This window comes from Carcharhinus amblyrhynchos, chromosome 10 (genome assembly GCF_965287045.1).
Source record: "Carcharhinus amblyrhynchos chromosome 10, sCarAmb.v2.hapA, whole genome shotgun sequence".
In the NCBI taxonomy this organism is placed as follows: Eukaryota; Metazoa; Chordata; class Chondrichthyes; order Carcharhiniformes; family Carcharhinidae; genus Carcharhinus; species Carcharhinus amblyrhynchos.
In genome coordinates, this window is record NC_137333.1 from 32,646,396 (window position 1) to 32,663,410 (window position 17,015).

At 42.9% G+C, this 17,015-nt stretch overlaps 1 protein-coding gene across 2 annotated transcripts in view; it reads right to left on the bottom strand.

Annotated features, from left to right (window-relative positions):
• abhd13 (abhydrolase domain containing 13) overlaps positions 1-17,015 on the bottom strand; it is a 51,737-nt gene that overhangs the window by 22,721 nt on the left and 12,001 nt on the right. The window contains exon 2 of one of the 2 annotated variants that reach the window (XM_080196878.1): positions 6,968-7,181. The exons of the other annotated variant lie outside the window; for it this stretch is intronic. Coding sequence (XP_080053004.1) covers positions 6,968-7,062 — 95 coding nt within the window. The 5' untranslated portion in view covers positions 7,063-7,181. The remainder of the gene's footprint in view (positions 1-6,967; positions 7,182-17,015) is intronic. 2 annotated transcript variants of the gene reach the window in all.

Consider the following 17,015-nt stretch of genomic DNA (forward strand, 5'->3'; position numbering starts at 1 on the left):
TAGCCTGCCTGATCCTATCTCGTTCCAACGCAATTGTGAAGGAGATAGAATTATGGTCACCATATCCAAGATGCTCTCCTACCGAAAGATCCATCACCTGCCCTGGTTCATTCGCCAGTACCAGGTCAAGTACAGCCTCTCCCCTCGTAGGCTTGTCCACATACTGCGTCAGGAAACCCTCCTGAACACACCTAACAAACTCCTCCCCATCTATACCCCTTACCCTAGGGATATTCCAGTCGATGTTTGGGAAATTGAAGTCTCCCATCACGACAACTCTGTTATTAAAACATCTCTCCAGAATCTGTTTCCCTATTTGCACTTCAACTTCCCTGTCACTATTGGGCGGCCTATAGATTACACCCAGCAAAGTTTTTGACCCTTTGCTGTTCCTAACTTCCACCCACAGAGATTCTGTAGACAATCCCTCCACGACATCCTCTTTCTCTGTAGCCATGACACTATCCCTGATCAACAGTGCCACGCCACCACCCCTTCTGCCACCCTCCCTGTCCTTCCTGAAGCACCTGAAGCCTGGCACCTGAAGTACCCAGTCCTGTCCCTGAGACATCCAAGTCTCCGTAATGGCCACCACATCACAATCCCAAACAGCTATCCACGCCCTAAGCTCATCTACCTTATTCACTATACTCCTTGCATTAAAATATATACACTTCAGCCCCTCAGTCTGGGCATTTCCCATCTCCACCACCTGTCTAACCTCCCTCGCATACTGCCTGCGGTCCTCCCCTACCTGGGAGCGAACCTCCTCCGTCCCAGTTTCCCCAACACAGTTCCCTCCCCCCATCCTTTCTAGTTTAAAGTCCCCCCGGTAGCCTTAGCCAGTCTTCCCGCCAAGATACTAGTCCCCCTGGTATTTAAGTGCCAATTAAGTTTTAATTGATTTGTGAATTATATGTCTGATATGACAGTTTGTTAATATTTTCTTATAATTTGTTGAGATCTCCTCAGTTGACTAACCCCCTCAGCAATTTGGTGTCATTCCCCCTGGAAGCAATCAAAATCCGTTTTTTTTTCAATTTTTAAAAATAATTTCTTCATTAACCAATATTCCAGGCAAATCATTTATTCATGCACTTGCAACTACTGAGTCACCTGTGCATGGTGAATAGAGATTATTTTGGTACAGTGAACTTGAGAAAGTGACACACTTAAATTAACTCAATCAGGCATGAGCTGCCCTGAGCCATTTCTTTTGGTATCGGCGGTAGCTGGACAATTCAAAGCATTCAAGCAATGGAAAAAGAAAAGGAAAATTTACTCACTACATTTCCTATCTAGGCAAAGTCCTCCTTTATCTATCTGCTGTTGTCACATTCTGCTAATTGCTCAGACTTTCTAACTTACACCTTACCTACATCAACAGGTTCACAATTCTACTGATACTGAAGTACTCCTGGACTGTATGCAGCAAGACCTGGACAATATTCAGGCTTGGGCTGATAATTGGCAAGCAACAGTTGTGCCGCACAACTACCAGGCAATGAGCACCTCTGACAAGAGAATCTAACCATTTGCCCAGAACATTCAATGACATTATCATCTCTGAATCCTCCACACTCAACATCCTGGGGGTTACCATTGCCAAGAATGGACAAGCCATATAAATACTATTGCTAAAGAGCAGGTCAGAAGATACGAAATCTGCGACGGGCAACTCCACTTGCTTGGGCAATTGCAGCTGTAACACAAGAATCTGAACACAATCTAGGTCAAAGCTGCCCATTTGATTGGCACCCCAACATTCACTTTCTTTATCAACAATGCAGTTGCTACATGTGTACCATCTACAAGTTGCACTTAAGCAACTCAGCAAGCCTCCTTCAACAGTACGTTCCAAACCTGCAACCTCAAACAGCTAGAAAATCAAGGGTAGCAGATGCATGAAAACACCATCACCTGCACGTCCCACTTCGAGCCTGACACCATTCTGACTTGGACGATATAGTCATTCTTTCACTGGCACTGGATCTACATTCTAGAACTCCTTTGCTAGCAGTACTTTGTACCTAACAACATACAGGCTGCAGCAGTTCAAGGTGGTTGCTCAACACCAACTTCTCAAATGGGCAACAAATAGTTGTTGTTGGTCAAGCCAGTGATGCTCACATTCCATGAAGAGAATATAAAAAAAGCTTGCCTGTGATTGGATTCACATTTTTGCGAATGCAACAAGTTACACTGATCACAAGCACAGGGGCAGCAGATGCATTCATAACTTTCAAAAGCAAAATTGAGATGTATGACTTAAAAGGAGAGCATTTCAGAGCAACCAGGAATGAGATGGATAAGATAACTCTTTTAAAGAGCCAGCATAGGCCTAATGGGCCAAATGTACTGTACAATTCTTCAATTAGACAATTAAGTTTTTACAACAAGCTTCTCTGATTTCCATGTTTATTAGTCTGATACTTATTCGGCCTCAGGAGGCCTATAGACAACTCCCACCAAAGTTTTACAACTTTTATTAATCTTCAATTCTAATCAGACAGTTGCTACGACTTGCTCATCCTTGTTGATATCCAATCTTTCTAGCGCTGTAATTGTTTCTATCATTAACATTACTACTCCTGCTTTTTCCACCCTTTCTATAGGCATTGTGAATTGGAATTACTTCCAGTCATGCTAGTCTCAGCGTTCATCATGGCACTGATCAAATTAGCCACTCATTTAGGTTTGTGGCTGTCGATGACTACAAGAAGATACCACCAAAGCTGAAGATAGCTAATTTTATTCCTGCGGATGCCTTTTGCTGAATGGCTAAAGCTGTTGACTGATACCTGTATTTGCTAAGCTGTCAATTCTCTCTCATTGCTAATTTCTACTTGGCTGTTTTTAGTGTTCAGATGAATTGTATTGTTGTGTGATTTTTGTTGCTGTGGCATTAGCCTCTAGGCCTTGTCATTATTGTAAATGAGAATTGGTTCTAATTAACACACCTGGCAAAATAAAGATTAAATAAAATAAATCAAATATCCTTTTGCGCTCCTAATGTGCTTATCTTGTTCCTGGTGTAGCACGTAATTATTTTTGAATCTTAGAACAGACTATATCCTGATGTTGTTTGCGTTCTCACTTTTTAAACGTCGCATTTCCTGTTTTTCATTACCCTTGTATTTTTTAAAAATCGGTTATTGCTGCTCCCCCGCCAAATCTTAACCAATCTGTCATTTGCTGTTTTTAGTTTAATTATGCCACAGATGATTTAAAAAGTGTTTCCCCAAAGTCGCCCATGAACAATGAATTTCTGTGTGCATGCATTTTCTCACCTGTGAAATAAGAGATTCAATTTAATTTAAAATAGCCCAGCAGCAAAGCCTTCTTACTTAATAATGAAAAGGTTAGTTTATTTTTTTTTCTATTGCTCTGGAAGTTACTTAAGAAACTATAAAATTTTAACATACACAAAAGTTAATTACTAATTAAGATAAAAGGATGCTTATAAGAACATAAGAAATAGGAGCAGGAGTAATCCATCTAGCCCTTCGAGCCTGCCCACCATTCAGGAAGATCATGGCTGATCTGAAGTGGATCAGTTCCACTTACCCGCCTGCTCCCCATAACCCTTAATTCCCTTATCGATCAGAAATCTATCTACTCGTAACTTAAACATATTCAACGAGATAGCCTCCACCACTTCAATGGGCAGAGAATCCAGAGATTCACCACCCTCTGAGTGAAGAAATTCCTCCTCAACTCTGTTCTAAACTGCCCCCCTCCCCCTTATTTTGAGGCTGTGCCCTCTAGTTCTGGTTTCCTTTCTAAGTGGAAAGAATCTCTCTTCCTCTACCCTATCTAGCCCCTTCATTATCTTATATGTCTCTATTAGATCCCCCCTCAGCCTTCTAAACTCCAACGAGTACAGGCCCAATCTACTCAATCTCTCCTCATAAGCTAACCCCTCATCTCCAGTATCAGCCTGGTGAACCTTCTCTGTACTCCCTCCAAGGCCAATATATCCTTTCGCAAATACGGGGACCAAAACTGCACACAGTACTCCACTTGCGGCCTCACCAGTGCCTTGTACAGTCGCAGCAAGACTTCCCTACTTTTATATTCTATCCCCCTCGCAATAAAGGCCAAAATTCCATTCACCTTGACTGTGTTTTTGCGATTCGTGCGCAAGGACCCCCAGGTCCCTCTGCACAGTAGCATGCTGCAACTTTTCACCATTTAAATAATATTCCATCCTACTATTATTTCTTCCAAAGTGGATAACCTCACATTTGCCTATGTTATACTCCATCTGCCAGGTCCTTGCCCACTCACTCAGCCTATCCAAATCTCTCTGCAGACTTTCCACATCCTCCACACAATTCGCTTTTCCACTCATCTTCGTGTCATCAGCAAACTTTGTTACCCTACACTCAGCCCCCTCCTCCAGATTGTCTATGTATATGGTAAACAGTTGAGGCCCCAGCACCGATCCCTGCGGCATGCCACTAGTCACCAACTGCCAACCAGAGAAGCACCTATTTATTCCAACTCTGCTTCCTTTTAGATAGCCAACCCTCAATCCACGCTAACACATTACCCCAACTCCACGTACCCTAACCTTCTGCAAAAAAGTGAGGCACTTTTTCGAACGCCTTCTGGAAATCTAAAAACACCACATCCACCGCTTCCCCTCTGTCTACCACACTAGTCACACCTTCATAAAAATCCAGTAAATTTGTCAAACACAACTTTCCCTTCATGAATCCATGCTGCGTCTGCTTGATCGAACCGTTCTTTTCTAGGTGTCCTGCTTTTTCTTCTTTAATGATGGATTTTAGCATTTTCCCAACTACAGACATTAAGCTAATCAGCCAGTAGTTACCTGCTTTTTGTCTACTACCTTTTTTAAACTGCGGCATAACAGTAGCTGTTTTCCAATCTGCCGGCACTTCCCAAGAGTCCAGCGAATTTTGATAAATAACTACTAACGCATCTGCTATTACTTCTGTCATTTCTCTCAGTACCCTGGGATGCATTCCATCCGGTCCCGGGGACTTGTCTACCTTCAGTCCCATTAGTCTTCCAAGCACTACCTCTTTAGTAACAGTAATTGTATTAAGGACCTCATCTCTTACCAACCCTCTGTCTTTAATATTCGGTAAGCTATTTGTGTTCTCCACCATGAAGACCAACACAAAACTCTCAGCCATTTCCTCGTTTACCACCATTAAATCCCCCCCTCGTCCTCCAAGACTCCAATATTCACTCTAGCCACTCTCTTCTTCTTTATATATTTGTAAAAACTTTTACTTTTTTTTTATATTTAGAGCTAGTTTAGTTTCATACTCCATCTTTCCTTTCTTTATCACTTTCTTAGTCATTCTTTGTTGTTTTTTAAATCTTTCCCAATCTTCTAATTCTCCACTACTTTTAGCCGCTCCGTACGCATCAGTTCTTAATTTAATTCTCTCCTTTATTTCCTTCAATATCCACAGCTAAAAATTAGATCAGCTTAGTTCCTATTTGGTGCAGGCCTGATAAGTTGAGATATTTGTTGTCTGAAGTGAAGGTTTTAAAGTGGTAGGTTTGCCTCAGCAGTTACAATAGCTTCTACTATTGAACTACATAAGGTTGTTTGTCTTGTGTGCTGCATAAGTGTAATTAGGTTTATTGTCTATTCTTATTTCTGTTCTGCAGCCATGGTACTGTTAATTACCTAAAAGCAAACCAGCAGTTGTTTTTTGGTTGTGTGTCACTGGTTTGAAGCTTCTTCAACATAGTTATTGGTGGATCATTTGATGGCCTTATGAAAGGGTTAATAATCACACCCTTAGATCAATGTTATTTTCAGAAAAGAAGCAGGTTCAATTATGGATGTATTACACTTTCACTTCTATTTGTGTAGAAGCAAGTTTGAAGTAATAACCAATCAATAATCCACATAGCAATCACTACTTGTATGAATCACTGGATATGTAAACTACAAAAATGCAAATTCCATGTTGCGTACAAGACAAGCAAGTTCAACCCAGTGGACAATCATGACTTCCTAACCGACAATCAGTCCTACCAGTCACAAAGATAAGGCTGCCGAGCATCTTTAGTATGTGCATGTAAACCTGTGCCAAAGTTGTATAGTTTAATTGAGAAAATGGCAACAAAGCAAAATGAGGCATTGCAACTAAGTGTGACAACTACGGAATGATAAAACTGAAAACACATGATTGGGAGAGTGTCTAAAAACAAAATCGCTCACATACAAGGTATTCACAATGTTCAAAATGAACTCGCAGTTGTAACCATGTCTGACTGTGTGCTACATACGCAGCACTGTCATCTCCAACACATTCTCAAATGGCTGTGAAAAGTAGCACAAGAGTCACTGGGGAATTGTCAAAACTGTAAGTCTCACAACACCAGGTTAAAGTCCAACAGGTTTATTTCAAAGTGTCATTCCTTCTTCAGGTAAATGAGGAGTTGTGTTCACAAACAGGGCATATATATATTGACACAAAATCAACTTGCAAGATAATGGTTGGAATGCAAGTCTTTACAGGGAATCAAGTCTTAAAGGTACAGACAATGTGAGTGGAGAGAGGATTAAGCACAGATTGTCTCCAGCTTGGACAGTTAGTGAGATTTTGCAAGCCCAGGCAAGTTGTGGGGGTTGCAGATAGTGTGACATGAAGCAAAGATCCTGGCTGAGGCTATCCTCAAGTGTGCAGAATTTGGCTATCAGTTTCTACTCAGCGATTCTGTGTTGTTGTGTGTCATGAGGGCCGCCTTGGAGGATGCTTACCCGAAAATCAGAGGCTGAATGCCCGTGACTGCTGAAGTGTTCCCTGACAGGACGAGAACACTCCTGCCTGGTGACTGTCGAGCAGCGTTCATTCATCGATTGTTGTAGCGGCTGCAAGGTCTCCCCAATATACCATGCCTTGGAACATCCTTTCCCGCAGCGTATCAGGCAGACAACGTTGACCAAGTTGCAAGAGTATGTACCGTGTACCTGGTAGATGGTGTTCTCACGTGAGATAATGGCATCCATGTCGACGATCCAGCATGTCTTGCAGAGGTTGCTGTTGCAGGATTGTGTGGTGTCATGGTCACCAGTAAACAGCGTGTCACCTCCTGCCGCCGAGAAACATGTGACTGGGAGGCCACAGATTTCCCCCCCTCTGTTGTCAGCCACCGATAGTCCACGAGTGGAAATGTCCTCCATACTATTTTACGAAGTAAAATACTTTCAGTTTAACTTATTTTTCATCTCATTATATATGACTGAAAACAAAGCCTTATGATAAATGAATGCCAAAGAATGGCACTGCAAGATCATATGCTTACAAAGCAAATCCAAACCACTTCAAAACTTTAAAAGTTTAAAACTTTAAAACTCCAAACATTTCAATAATCATAGAAACCCTACGGTGCAGGAAGAGGCCATTTGGCCCATCGAGTCTGCACCGACCACCCCCCTATCCCTCAAACCTAATCATCTCAGGCCGCTAAGGGGAAATTTTAGCATAGCCAATCAACCTAACCCGCACATCTTTGGACTGTGGGAGGAAACTGAAGCACGTGGAGGAAACCCATGTGGGCACAAGGAGAATGTGCAAACTCCACACAGACCGTCACCCAAGCCGGGAATCAAACCCAGGTCCCTGGAGCTGTAAAGCAGCAGTGCTAATCACTGTGCTATCATGCCACTCTAATCATATAAATAAATTGGGCATGAAGCACTGAATTCGAAACATTCAAACTGCTCACATTAAAACAACATTGCTAATATTTTCTTTTATTGTATTTGTATGGGTGAATGTCATGCCATGTTTTAGTAGAGCAAAGGAAACAAAAATACATGCAAAGAGTGTTGTTTCTATACTGCTAATGCTGTCTGGGTTCAACTTTGTTTTTTATCAAAAAAGGAAGTGGAAAGATTATTGATGCAATAAGGTCAAGCTTGTTTAAGTTTAATGTTTACATTGCTCATACTTTCGAGAACAAACCATGAAAACACAATGAAATAGCATGTTCTGAAAGTTCAAGCACTTTATTCGCTCAAAAATAATCAAACTTCCTTCTGGATTTATAACTTCAGTAAGATAATTTGATATGATGATATGCTTCTCATTTACCAAAGAGAGAGATGCAGTGCATTATTCATTTGAAACTAACATACTTGCTTGATGGAGCATGTGCAACACAGCAGTATAGGATACAGGAATAAATGTAGATGTTACAGCAACAATCAAGGATGTAGTCCTGAGAGTTTTAGCCAGAGCTTTAGAGGTTGCTGCAGTATTCTATGCACTTTGCATTGAATTGTCAGCTGAAATGAGGTACTTCAATCCTAGAAAATGCCTCAAGCTCACAACCTTCTAACTAGAGATCAGAAAGCTAACATTGAACCAATCCAAATCTATGGCTGGTAGGAATAGTATTCTCATCACATCAATTATAATCAACAGCAGGTAGATTTAATATTTACAATCTCAAACTATTATATAAAAACTGGGATTATTGCCCCTAAGTGCTATCACATTTGGTGTTGGACAACACCTCAACCTGGCTATTAAAATTAAACTTGCATTCTCTCGTAAAATGATTAACAATCCTATACGGGCAGTATCTACAATTCCAAAGCATTTCATAGGCTACAAAGAGGAATGAAAAGCTCCGAGGTCATGAAATATATGTATAAATTCACATCTTTCATTTTGTTAGGCAGATGCAATTTGAGTCCAAGGTTCCAAGACAAAATAAGTGAATACAACAAAAACCAAGTTCTGAATGTATAAGTTCATCATTATCAGCCTAAAGAAGAATGCATGGGTATTCAGCATCCCCAACTGGTTAACTAGAGAATTACAATTTTTTTGTAGTATTTAGTGTCACAAATGTTACATATTAAAAATAACTTATTTTTATGCATTTTCACATGCTACACGTAGGTTTACACAACTGGTTTACTGGCCTCCAATAACTTGTGTAATTATTTTCACGTATCTGAGTTTTTCTTCAATTTTATGCACAAGATATTTCCTTGGATTCAGCATTGTTGGAAACTCTCACTAACTGTCCCCATGAGCCACTAGAGTGTGCTTTTCTCTTCCAAAAAAATAGCATGCAGGTGCAGAAATTAGGAAAGCTAATAGAACGTTATTGTTTAATTAGGGAATTTAACATAGAAGTAGGAGGTTTATACTTGTACAGGGCACTTCTGAGGCACATCTGGAGTACCATGTACAATACTGGTCTCCTTATTTAAGGATGGATGTAACTATATTGGAAGCAGTTCTAAGGTTTACTAGGCCATGCTAGTAATGGGCAGGTTTTCTTACGAGGAAAGGTTGAACAGGCTAGGCTTGTATCCACTGGAACTTGGAAGAATAAGCGGGGACAGAATTGAAACCTTTAAGAGCCAGAAGGGTCTTGACAGAATGAATGGGGAGAGGATGTTTTCTCTTGTTGGAGAATCTAGAACTAGGGGTCATTAAGACAGAAATGAGAAGAATTGTTTTCTCTGAGGAGTACATGTTTTTGGAATTCTATTCCTCAAAAGGCAGTGGAAGCAGAGTCTTCAAATAATTTAAGGCAGATCTAAATTCTTGATTCTTGATAAACATGGGGGTGAAAGGTTAACGGGGGAAGGGGGGAGAGTACAATCAGATCAGGCCTGATTTTATTGAATGGTGGAGCAGGCTTCAGGCACCAAGTAGCCTACTCCTGGTCCTAATTCTATTATAATATGTGTAGTAGGGGATACAGAAGCCTCTGCTTTTTGAGGATTATTAAAACAAAGTAGATTAGTTTAAAATAGAGACCACAGTGTGCCTTATATGTGTCAAAGGTATCACAATGTGCCTCACTTATACACTATAAGAAGATATTGAATGTCTAAATAAGCAATAATAATTTTTGAACAAGTATTATAGATTTAAACTGTATTTTTGTATTTTCTTATGAGTTTTGGCCAACAAGCAGTTATTAGACAGACTGCATTCTTTTGCAAAAATGAAGCACAGCATGTATACCCTACTATTAAGGGCAGGCCAGGCGGTTACAAGCTACCAAGGTTTTTGAAAATGAACAGAAGGATTCAGGGGAGGTGATGACCTAATGGTATTACCACTCGACCGTTAACCAAAAACCCCAGATAATGTTCTGGGGAGCTGGGTTTGAATCCTGCCAAGGCAGATGGTGAAACTTGAATTCAATTAAAAATATCTGGAATTAAGAGCATACTGATGATCATGAAATCATTGTCAATTGTCAGGAAAAATCCATCTGGTTCACTAATGTCCTTCAGGGAAGGAAATCTTTACCTGGTCTGGCCTTTATGTGACACAGCAATATTGACTCTCAACTGCTCTCTGAAATGGCCTAGTAAGCCACTCACTTGTAACAATTGTTCACCATCACCTTCTCAAGGGCACGAGCAATAAATGCTGGCCAGCCAGCGACACATCCATCCCACGAATGGGTTTTAAAAAAAATCAGCTGCCAGCTGTAATGTATTGATGTATTCAATCTCCACTGATAAGGGGGCAGAAAACAGACAAGAAAAATGACTCCGTTCTTGTTTCCAGGACTGCAATGTGGTAAGAACGATCCTTGAACCTACCAGATTTGTGTAGGTAAGGTTACTAGGCAACAGGGTGGGGGGGAAATCTCTGGGTTCAGTTAACCTATGAATTCCTAATTTTGCTGGAAGGTAGAATGCAATTGGCCAAAGTAAATAAGATGTATGAATGTAGTTGGACCATCCAGCTTGGATGACAGATTGGGCAGAAAGATTGAATCTTCGGAAAAGTATATCTGTTGTGCTCAAGTGATGTAACATGAATACATTTTATAATTACCGCCCAGTAGTTAGGGGCTTACGCATCTGACAGCTGAAAGCCATAAGCTGAGTGATCCGAACGGGGGAAGGGGTGCGAATATAGTATGACTGCGTAATGAAACCGCGCTCAAAGCAGGGACAAGGCATGGAATCCTGGCGCTCTGTCAGCGTGTGATTAAGCGGCAGGTAAAGATGGATACAAACCGAACATATCCAACCTTTCCTCATAAGAAAACCTGCCCATTCCTATTTATTATTAGTGTCACAAATAGGCTTACATTAACACTGCAATGAAATTACTATGAAAATCCCCTAGTCGCCACACTCCAGTGCCTATTCTGGTACTTGGAGGGAGAATTTAGCATGGCCGATGTACCTAACTAGCAAGTCTTTTAGACTGTGGGAGGAAACCAGAGCACTCATTGTTCTCTGGAGCAGTGTACTGGTGGCTGGTGAGTGTAAACTGCGAGTGTAGTGTTTTTTTTTAAATTGCATTGCTGGGTTGTGGGTTTTTTCCCTTTGTGCTCTCCACAGAGGGTCCTAGGCGCAAGGGCTGTTAGGAAGGGAGTGAGGGAGTATAAAAACAAGGCCACAGTAGATAGTGGGAAGTGTTGGGAGCAGGCAGCAGAGTGAGGTGGGTGCTGAGTGAGTACTGCAAGGGCTTTGGCGAGACAGGGTTAGGCAAGGTGAGTTACTGGTCAAGTTTTTCAAAGTGTGGCCACAGGTCTGAGGGTAGTCAAATAAATGGCAGGGACCGTGGGGAGATGTGTCAGCTGTGTAAGGTGCAATATGTGGGAGTTCTTGGAGACACAGCATCTCCGGCGAGTCCACATCTGCACCAAATGTCTGGAGTTGCAGCGTTTAGGGCCTGGGTTAGGCAACTGGAGTTGAGGCTGGTGGATTTATTTTTAGTGAGGGAAAATGAGGCATTAATGAATAGGAACCAGATTCAAGAAGGGATCTCAGAGTCAAGGAGGGGGGATGGGTGGGTTACAGTTAGGAAGGGGAAAAAGAAGAGGAGTAATGTTCCAAAGGCTACCCCAGGGGTAGTCTCTCAAGATAGCAGGGGTAAGGCACCAACTGAGGTGGAAAGGGCATAAGGGGAAGAGGAAAATGCCTCAGAGGGAAGGAAGGGGGCTGGATGTGAGATAGTGGTGGGGGATGGGAGGGTTAGAGGAATTGATAGGTGGCTCTGTGGGCAAAAGTGGGACTCCAGGATGGTAGTCTGCCTCCCTGGGGCTGGGGTACAGGATGTGTTGGAGAGGGTAGAGGGAATCTTGACGGGCCAAGGGACCCAGGTGGATGTAATTATACATGTAGGAGAGAGGGACATAAGAAGGAAGAGTAGGGGGGAAATATGTACGCAGTTCAGGGAGTTGGGAGCCAGGCTGAAGTGTAGGGCCTCCAGGGTGGCGATCTCAGCGCTGCTGCCAGTGCCCAGCAATAGCAGGGATAAGAATAATGAGATCCTGGAGCTGAATGCATGGCTGAGGGATTGGTGCAGGACAGAGGGTTTCAGTTTTGTTGGCCATTGGGAAGTCTTTGCAAAGGAAGGGCACTTGTATAAGAGGGATAGGGAACACTTAAATGGGAAGGGGACACATATTTTAGCTGGGAGGTTGGCTGGAATGTTTAGGCAGGGTTTAAACTAGTATGGAGGGGGGGTGGGGAGGAGAGAGAGACAGCTCAGGTACTGGGGGTGAGTTGGAGGTCAGGGTAAGTCTAGTTGATAGGGAAATCCCCCAGGAGAAGGAGGATCCGAGAATGCCTGAGGGTCTTAGGTGCATCTGTTTTAATGCAAGGAGTGTGACGGGAAAGTCGGATGAACTTAAGGCCTTGATGTTTGCGAGGAATTTAGATGTGGTGGCAGTGACAGAGATGTGGTTAAAGGAGGGGCAGGACTAGCAGCTAAATGTTCCAGGGTATAAGTGTTTTAGGTGTGATAGAGGAGGGTTGAAAAGAGGAGGGGGAGTGGTGCTCTTAGTTAGGGAGCAGATCACAGCGGTGCAGAGGGAGGATAACATGGAGGGGTTGGAAATTGAGTCTCTGTGGGTGGAGTTGAGGAATAGGAAGGGGGCCGTTACTATGCTAGGAGTGTACTATAGGCTGCCCGATAGCCTGCGGGCAGTGGAAGAGGGTATATGTAGGGACATATTGGATAAATGTAGGAAGAATAGGGTTGTAGTAGTGGGAGATTTTAATCTCCCTGGGGTGGATTGGAAGGTGCCTAGAGCTGGGGGGGTCTGATGGGGAGGAATTCGTAAGATGTATATTAGAAGGATCCTTGCAACAGTATGTAGATAGCCTGACTTAGAGAGGGGGCGATACTGGATTTGGTTCTGGGAAATGAGCCAGGTCAGGTGGTTGAGGTTGCGGTCGGCGAACATGTGGCTAATAGTGACCACAACTCCGTCTACTTTAGGATACGAATGGAAAAAGATGAGACCTGTCCTAAGGGGAGGGTGATAAATTGGGGGAAGGCTACATTCAGCTGGATTAGGCAGGAGCTTAGGGATACAGACTGGGATAGGCTGTTGGAAGGTAAGACCACGTTAGGCATGTGGGAGTCTTTCAAGGGAAAACTGCAAGGGTGCAGGAAAGGCATGCGCCTGTTAGGAGAAAGGATGGGAAAGGTAGGATTAGGGAACCGTGGATTACTAGAGATATAGAAGACCTGGTTAGGCAGAAACGAGGGGCATATGTCAGGTCGAAGCAGCTGGGAACAGCCAGCGTTGGAGGAATACAGAGAGAGTAGGAGGGATCTCAAACAGGGCTTTGGCAGATAGGGTTAAGGAGAATCCAAAGGCATTTTACTCCTATCTTAAGAACAAAAGGGTGGCTAGGGGTAAAATCGGTCCTCTCAGGGACAGACATGGGGAATTGTGCTTGGAGGCAGAGGGAATGAGGGAGATCCTGAATGAATACTTTGCGTCGGTATTCACGAAGGAGAGGGGCTTGATGTCTAGTACGGTCATTGAGGGAGCAGTAGACCAATTGAAAGATCTATCGATTACAAGGGAAGAAGTGTTAGGGCTTTTGGAGGGCATTAAAACCAATAAATCTCCAGGGCCTGATCTGCATTTATCCTGGGCTGCTTGGAGGCGAGGGATGAGATTGCTGAGCCTCTGACGCAAATCTTTGTCTCTTCTTTGGACACAGGTGAGGTCCCAGAGGACTGGAGGATAGCGAACATGGTACCTTCGTTTATAGCCCAGTGGGCTTAACGTCAGTGGTAGGTAAGTTGAGCGTTGCGATCTGATTAAGGATACGCAGCATAGCTTTGTCAAGGGGAAGTCTTGCCTTACGAATCTGGTAGAATTTTTTGAGGAAGTGACAAAAACGGTTGACGAAGGACGAGCCGTTGATGTCGTCTATATGGATTTCAGTAAGGCGTTTGACAAAGTCCCTCATGGTAGGTTGGTACAGAAGATTAAAGTTCATGGGATATGTGATCAGGTATCTAGATGGGTAGAGAACTGGCTTGCAAAGAGGAGTCAGTAGTAGTGGAGGGGTCTTTTTCTAGCTGGAGGTCTGTCACTAGTGGTGTGCCGCAGGGCTCGGTACCCTCTTCTCTTTGTAGTGTATATAAATGATTTGGAAGAGGGAGTAGGTGGTGTGATCAGCAAATTTGCTGATGACACCAAGATGGCTGGATTGGCGGGCAGTGAGGAGCAGTGTCTGGCAATACAGCGGGATATCGATAGGCTGGTTGATTGGGCAGATACGTGGCAAACTGAGTTTAATCCGGATAAATGTGAGGTGATGCATTTTGGCCGGAATAATGTAGGGGGGAGTTATATGATAAAGGGTAAGCCCATAAGGAGTATAGAGTCGCAACGAGACCTGGGGGTGCAAGTGCACAAGTCTTTGAAGGCGGCAGTGCAAGTGGAGAGTGTGGTGAAGAAAGCCTATGGTATGTTAGCCTTTATAGGAAGGGATATAGAATATAAGAGCTGGAGTCTAATGTTGCAGTTGTACAGAACGTTGGTTCGGCCGCATTTGGAGTACTGCGTACAGTTCTGGTCGCCTTACTACCGGAAGGACGTGGAGACTCTGCAGAGTGTGCAGAGGAGGTTTACCAGGATGCTGCCTGGTATGGAAGGACTGGGGTATGAGGAAAGATTGAAGAAATTGGGGCTCTTTTCCCTTGAAAGACGCCACCTGAGGGGGGATCTAATAGAGGTATATAAGATTATGAAGGGTATAGATAGAGTAAACAGAGGTAAGCTGTTTCCTATATTAGAGACACGTAGGACAAGGGGCCATGGACTTAAGGTGAGGGGGGAGCGGTACAACACAGATATTAGAGGGAGGTTTTTCAGAGGGTAGTGGGGGTATGGAATGCTCTGCCAAGTAAGGTGGTGGAGGCAAACATGCTAGAGTCCTTTAAGAGTAACTTAGACAGGCACATGACTGAGTTGGAGATGGGTGGATATAGGAGAACCTTTCAAATAAGGGTCATTAGCATTGGGGCATCCCTGGTAACGTAAATGGGTATAGTATGATAATAACGTTTTTTCTCTTTTCATTCACAGGTTTTAAGTCAGTCCACCTCGTGTCCAACGAGGGGCATACACGCGATGGGTCGTACTGGGGCTGCTCTTGGTTGTTCGAGATTGGCCTCGTGCTTCATGTCATTAGTGTGTGCCTTAACTGGACAAGATACTGGGCAAGACGACAGCTCAGTGATTATCACTGACTGCTGTGCGGACACATGGATTTGGGCCGGTGTCTGTGGGAGTTTGCGCATTCTCCCCTTGCTTGCGTGGGTTTTCTCCGGGTGCTCCGGTTTCCTCCCACACCCCAAAGATGCGCTGTTAGGCTGATTGGCAGGAATAAATTGTCCCTAAATCAGTTTCCCTCAATCTGGATGGCCATAAAACATTAGATAGGGGTCATGGGTAGAGAGGTGGACTGGTGGTGTTGAGATGGCAGCGTGGGCTCGTCAGGCCGAAGGGCCTGTTTCCCAGGCTGATTTTGTTCTTTCCTCACCTGGAGGAAACCCACGCAGACACAGGGAGAATGTGCAGACTCTAAACAGTGACCCAAACTGAGAATCGAACCAGGCCTCTGGTACTCTGAGGCAGCAGTGCCTCACACTGTGCCACTGTGCTGCCCTGCTAACCAGTTAAATAGCCAGCAATTTAACAGTAACCAAGTAAATCGTCAGAAAAGTAAATTAACAGCAATTTCAAATCAGTTTCTACCAATTTCCTCACAAAACAGACATTTTCCTTCCTAATTCTCATTTTAAAATTAATCTCTCAAAAAAGGTTACTTGCTTTTTTCATGGTGAAACTGAACAAAACCACTGATTTAGCCTGGTCTTTCTTTTGGTTCCAGATCATTCAAAAATTTGACAACACAAACAAATATGTTGGATTAACAACCATCTCTCAGGCTGTTAAGTCGTTTCTCAGCCAGTGTCAAACTGCCCAAACTAAATAGAACACCTGTGCAGAGATGTCAAGACGTTTTTACGAATTTGCATCAAATTATCCTTTGTTATCCCAGATCTGGATTTTTTGTTGCAATTTGAAATCCTCTTATGAGGATTTCAAATTGCAAAATTCTAGCTTGAATCAAATGCGTTCTCTTCATTATTATAATGTGGGCATCGCTGTCAAGACCAGCATTTGTTTCTTGGAGAAAGTAGTGGTCTCTTTCAGTCCATGTGAGATTCTTCATAGCAATTTGACAGAATCATAAACGGTTGTGGAACTAGTGTTCTGTCCTAAAGACATTAATGAACCTATTGCATTTTTAATTCTCATCCTAACAACCACTTTGTTATTGATGATACCTGTGTTTCATTTCCAGGCTTTTTTTTTCCAAAAGGAAGTAATTTTTTGTCACTAAATCAATGCATTACAGCCTATATCTATACTTACACATCTAATCTATGATGTTATTGATTGTTACTGTAACCACAGACTCAGCATTGGCACTTCATCACTTGGCTGAGATCATTACAGTTGTCAACAAACTACTGACTACAGAGGTGCAAGTGATTTGATGGATCAGTAAATTCAATGGCAAGGAAGTGCTTTGGAATGTCCCAGTGTTATAAAAGGTACTATAGAATTGCAAGTTTGTTCTTTCTATAAATCCATTTCCAGTCAATTTCAACTCACACTCTACCCCTTCCCATGTTCACAAAGCCTCGAGCAGACTGTCTTCAATATACTTGTGTACATAAATCAATTTCCAATTA